This window comes from Arachis ipaensis, chromosome B4, assembly GCF_059453495.1.
Source record: "Arachis ipaensis isolate K30076 ecotype BB chromosome B4, ASM5945349v1, whole genome shotgun sequence".
In the NCBI taxonomy this organism is placed as follows: domain Eukaryota; kingdom Viridiplantae; phylum Streptophyta; class Magnoliopsida; order Fabales; family Fabaceae; genus Arachis; species Arachis ipaensis.
In genome coordinates, this window is record NC_142439.1 from 8,831,242 (window position 1) to 8,837,241 (window position 6,000).

General features: G+C 45.0%; 1 protein-coding gene across 1 annotated transcript; it reads right to left on the minus strand.

Moving 5' to 3' along the window:
* Positions 1–87: 87 nt before the first annotated feature.
* On the minus strand, positions 88–5,759 carry LOC148566612 (uncharacterized). Its single transcript, XM_088484337.1, has one exon. It carries the CDS (start codon positions 5,757–5,759, stop codon positions 318–320), a length of 5,442 nt encoding a protein of 1,813 aa, XP_088340463.1. The 3' UTR covers positions 88–317.
* Between the last annotated feature and the right edge of the window lie 241 nt (positions 5,760–6,000).

The window sequence follows — 6,000 nt, forward strand, 5'->3', positions numbered from 1 at the left end:
AGTAGGAAAATTTATTCATCACACAAACAAAGACATAAATGTAAAAAGATGGTAAGAGTAGTCTCCCACACATCCAACACAACCATATATAATTTGGATTATTATCCAAAACCTTTATTGGTAATATATGTAAAAGTCTCCTTCGACATTATACAATGCATGATCACATATATGTTACTGCGTCCAAGACTACTACGCATTCATCATATATATATATATATATATATATATATATAAAGTTAAAACTTAGACATAGTTAATATATATGCATGCATGATGGCATGTACATTGTATCCATGTTGTTTAATTTCTGATCATTAATAATAACGTGTGCATCGGAAGTTTCGAGGCACCTTAAGTCCACAGGTTCTCATCACCATTTTTAGGTAAAGCCGGGTATCAACAAAAGGTATGCCTAATAACTTGCTTTTAATTGACTTGCAAAGGCAAAGAGCTGCCTCATAATTATCAAGTCCGTGAAACTGGCTGCAGCATAAGTGAGAAATGATTCGATTCGAAAATACATATTTCCTATAAGGATTCACCAACTTCGAACAGATGCCTAACTTAAAGGTATTTATGGAACAAGTTTTAGGTGGTGGTGGAGGAGATTCAATTCGAGCTGGTGGGGGTGGAGGTAGAGACAACTCAGGTGGTGGTGGTGGAGGTGGTGGAGGAAGAATTATAATCGGAGGTGGTGGAGGAGGAATTTTAATCGGAGGAGGTGGTAGTGGTAGTGGTGGTGGTGTTAAAACTGGAGGTGGTGGAGGAGGAATTACAATCAGAGGTGGTGGTGAAAAAAGAGGAGGAGTTATAATCGGAGGTGATGGTGGTGGTGGAGGAGGTGTTAAAACTGGAGGTGGTAGAGGAGGAGGAGTTACAATCGGAGGTGGTAGAGGAGGAATTACAATCGGAGGTGGTGGTGAAGAAGGAGGAGGAGTTATAATTGGAGGTGGCGATGGTGGTGAAAGAGGAGGAGGAGTTACAATTGGAGGTGGTGGAGGTTGAGTTACAACTGGAGGTGGTGGTGAAGGAGAAAGAGGAGTTACAATTGGAGGTGGTGAAGGTTCAGTTAAAACTGGAGGTGACAGAGGAGGTAGAGTCAAATGAGGAGGTGGTGGTAGAGGAGGAGAAATAATTACAATCGGAGGTGGTGGAGGAGGAAAAGTGCTAATTGGCGGTAGTAGAGGAGGTAGAGGAGGAGAAGAAGGAGTTACAACCAGAGGTGGAGGAGGAGGAAGAGTTACAATCGGAGATGGTGGAGGAGGAGGAGTTACAATCGGAGGTGGTAGTGAAGGAGGAAGAGGAGTTATTTTAGGAGGTGAAGAAGGAGGATTTACTTTTGGAGGTGGTGTTGGAGACAAAGATGGAGAAGAAGGAGGATTTGTTTTAGGTGGTAATATTGGAGAAATTGGTGGAGATGAAGGAGGTTGTGTCTTAGGAGGAGACAAAAGCGGAGTAGAAGGAGGGTTTATTTTAGGAGGTGGTATTGGAGACAAGGGTGGAGAAGATGGAGGGTTAATCTTAGGAGGTAGAATTGGAGAAATTGGTGGAGATGATGGAGGAGTTGTCCTAGGAGGCTGCATTGGAGACAAAGGTGGAAAAGAAGAGTTTGTATTAGGAGGTTGTACTGGAGAAATATATGGTGAAGAAGAAACATTTGTTTTTGGAGGTGGTACTAGAGACAAAGGCGGAGAAGATGGAGGGTATGTGTTTGGAGGATATACTGGAGAAACAGGTGATAAAGAAGGAGGATTTATATCTGGAGGAGGTATTGGAGAAAAAGGTGGAGAAGACGGAGGATTTATCTTAGGAGGTAATATTGGAGAAATCGGTGGATATGATGGATGAGTTGTCCTAGGAGGATGCATTGGAGACAAGGGTGGAGAAGAAGGAGGGTATGCGTTTGGAGGATATACTGGAGAAACAGGTGGTAAAGAAGGAGGATTTATCTCTGGAGGAGGTATTGGGGACAAAGGTGGAGAAGATGGAGGGTTTATCTTAGGAGGTAGTATTGGAGAAATCGGTGGAGATGATGGAGGAGTCGTCCTAGGAGGCTGCATCGGAGACAAGGGTGGAGAAGAAGGAGGGTTTGTGTTTGGAGGATATACTGGAGAAACAGGTGGTGAAGAAGGAGGATTTATTTCTGGAGGAGGTATTGGAGACAAAGGTGGAGAAGATGGAGGGTTTATCTTAGGAGGTAGTATTGGAGAAATCGGTAGAGATGATGGAGGTGTTGTCCTTGGAGGCTGCATTGGAGGCAAGGGTGGAGAAGAAGGAGGGTATGTGTTTGGAGGATATACTGGAGAAACAGGTGGTGAAGAAGGAGGATTTATTTCTGGAGGAGGTATTGGAGAAAAAGGTGGAGAAGACGGAGGGTTTATCTTAGGAGGTAGTATTGGAGAAATCGGTGGAGATGATGGGGGAGTTGTCCTAGGAGGCTTCATCGGAGATAAAGGTGGAGAAGAAGGAGGGTATGTGTTTGGAGGATATACTGGAGAAACAGGTGGTGAAGAAGGAGAATTTCTTTCTGGAGGAGGTATTGGAGAAAAAGGTGGAGAAGATGGAGGGTTTATCTTAGGAGGTAGTATTGGAGAAATCGGTGGAGATAATGGAGGAGTCGTCCTAGGAGGCTGCATCGGAGACAAGGGTGGAGAAGGAGGGTTTGTGTTTGGAGGATATATTGGAGAAACAGGTGGTGAAGAAGGAGGATTTCTTTCTGGAGGAGGTATTGGAGAAAAAGGTGGAGAAGATGGAGGGTTTATCTTAGGAGGTAGTATTGGAGAAATCGGTGGAGATGATGGAGGTGTTGTCCTTGGAGGCTGCATTGGAGGCAAGGGTGGAGAAGAAGGAGGGTATGTGTTTGGAGGATATACTGGAGAAACAGGTGGTGAAGAAGGAGGATTTATTTCTGGAGGAGGTATTGGAGACAAAGGTGGAGAAGATGGAGGGTTTATCTTAGGAGGTAGGATTGGAGAAATCGGTGGAGATGATGGGGGAGTTGTCCTAGGAGGCTTCATTGGGGATAAGGGTGGAGAAGAAGGAGGGTATGTGTTTGGAGGATATATTGGAGAAACAGGTGGTGAAGAAGGAGGATTTCTTTCTGGAGGAGGTATTGGAGAAAAAGGTGGAGAAGATGGAGGGTTTATCTTAGGAGGTAGTATTCGAGAAATCGGTGGAGATGATGGAGGAGTTGTCCTAGGAGGCTGCATTGGAGACAAAGGTGGAGAAGAAGGAGGGTATGCGTTTGGAGGATATACTGGAGAAACAGGTGGTAAAGAAGGAGGATTTATTTCTGGAGGAGGTATTGGAGACAAAGGTGGAGAAGATGGAGGGTTTATCTTAGGAGGTAGTATTGGAGAAATCGGTGGAGATGATGGAGGAGTCGTCCTAGGAGGCTGCATCGGAGACAAGGGTGGAGAAGAAGGAGGGTTTGTGTTTGGAGGATATATTGGAGAAACAGGTGGTGAAAAAGGAGGATTTATTTCTGGAGGAGGTATTGGAGACAAAGGTGGAGAAGATGGAGGGTTTATCTTAGGAGGTAGTATTGGAGAAATCGGTGGAGATGATGGAGGAGTCGTCCTAGGAGGCTGCATCGGAGACAAGGGTGGAGAAGAAGGAGGGTTTGTGTTTGGAGGATATATTGGAGAAACAGGTGGTGAAGAAGGAGGATTTATTTCTGGAGGAGGTATTGGAGACAAAGGTGGAGAAGATGGAGGGTTTATCTTAGGAGGTAGTATTGGAGAAATCGGTGGAGATGATGGAGGTGTTGTCCTTGGAGGCTGCATTGGAGGCAAGGGTGGAGAAGAAGGAGGGTATCTGTTTGGAGGATATACTGGAGAAACAGGTGGTAAAAAAGGAGGATTTATTTCTGGAGGAGGTATTGGAGAAAAAGGTGGAGAAGATGGAGGGTTTATCTTAGGAGGTAGTATTGGAGAAATCGGTGGAGATGATGGGGGAGTTGTCCTAGGAGGCTTCATCGGAGATAAGGGTGGAGAAGAAGGAGGGTATGTGTTTGGAGGATATACTGGAGAAACAGGTGGTGAAGAAGGAGGATTTCTTTCTGAAGGAGGTATTGGAGAAAAAGGTGGAGAAGATGGAGGGTTTATCTTAGGAGGTAGTATTGGAGAAATCGGTGGAGATGATGGAGGAGTTGTCCTAGGAGGCTGCATTGGAGACAAGGGTGGAGAAGAAGGAGGGTATGTGTTTGGAGGATATACTGGAGAAACAGGTGGTGAAGAAGGAGGATTTATTTCTGGAGGAGGTATTGGAGACAAAGGTGGAGAAGATGGAGGGTTTATCTTAGGAGGTAGTATTGGAGAAATCGGTGGAGATGATGGAGGAGTTGTCCTAGGTGGCTGCGTTGGAGACAAGGGTGGAGAAGAAGGAGGGTATGCGTTTGGAGGATATACTGGAAAAGCAGGTGGTGAAGAAGGAGGATTTATTTCTGGAGGAGGTATTAGAGTCAAAGGTGGAGAAGATGGAGGGTTTATCTTAGGAGGTAGTATTGGAGAAATCGGTGGAGATGATGGAGGAGTTGTCTTAGGAGGCTGTATTGGAGACAAGGGTGGCGAAGAAGGAGGGTATGTGTCATTTACTAGAGAAATAGGTGGTGAAGTAGGAGGATTTATTTTTGAAGGAGGTATTGGAGAAAAAAGTGGAGAAGATGGAGGGTTTATCTTAGGAGGTAGTGTTGGAGAAATCGGTGGAGATGATGGAGGAGTTGTCTTAGGGGGCTCCATTGGAGACAAGGGTGGAGAAGAAGAGTTTGTATTAGGAGGTTGTACTGGAGAAATAAATGGTGAAGAAGAAACATTTGTTTTTGGAGGTGATACTGGTGACAAAGGCGGAGTGGAAGGAGGGTTTATCTTTGGTGATAGTGATGGAGAAATAGGTGGAGATGAAGGAATTGTCCTAGGAGGCTGCATTGGAGACAAGGGTGGAGAAGAAGAGTTTGTATTAGGAGGTTGAACTGGAGAAATATATGGTGAAGAAGAAACATTTGTTTTTGGAGGTGGTACTGAAGACAAAGGTGCAGAAGAAGGAGGGTTTGTTTTAGGAGGTGGTGTTGAAGAAATAGGTGGAGATGAAGGGGGATTTGTTTTAGGAGGCTGCGTTGGAGATAAGGGCGGAGAAGGAGGACTTTTCTTAGGGGGTTGTTTTGGAGAAAAAGATGGCGAAGAAGAGGTGTTTACCCTAGGAGGTGGTGGCCGAAAATTTGGTGGTGAAGAAGGTGGATTTGGACTAGGCGGTGGTGGTTGAGACAGAATAGGAGGTGGTGGCGGTGGCGGTGGCGGTGGTCGATCAACAGAAGATGGTGACGGTGGCGGCGGGGGTGGTTGAGACACAAGAAATGGTGGCGGTGGCGGTGATATTTTCACGGGAGGTGGTGGCGGTGGTCGTGATCGATACCAAGGAGGTGGTGGTGGTCGTTTGGAAGTTGGAGGACGAGGTTTTTTCTTAGGCGGTGGTGGTGGTCGTTTGGATGTTGGAGGACGAGGTTTTTTCTTGGGAGGTGGTGGCGGTGGCGGTGGTCGTGATCGAAACCAAGGAGGTGGTGGTGGTCGTTTGGATATTGGAGGACGAGGTTTTTTTATAGGAGGTGGTGGCGGTGGCCGTGATATTGGTCGATACCAAGTAGGTGGTGGTGGTCGTTTAAATGTTGGAGGACGAGGTTTTTCGTCGTCCGAGTAGGAGCTTCTAATCAGAGTAGCAAATAGGAGGATGTTCAAGAAAATCAGATAGATTGTGGTGGCCATAACTTTATTGTAAGTGATAACTTGGATATTTTATGTTTATATTGTGCACTCAAGTTATAGCTTTTTCTTATGAATCGGTGACATTGCCCAGGGTTACAAGTAATGAATTTATAGGCCAAGCATTCTTGCTTGTGTGTTTATGATAGTCCATGATGGTTATTAATGTTGTGACTTGTGAGTCATTTATCTTAAAAGGTATAAATTATTAAATAAAAATTAGTGATAATTTCATTTTAACATA

Coding starts and splice junctions, on each gene's coding strand:
- LOC148566612 (XM_088484337.1), bottom strand. CDS start 5,759: ATGGCCACCACAATCTATCTGATTTTCTTGAACATCCTCCTATTTGCT.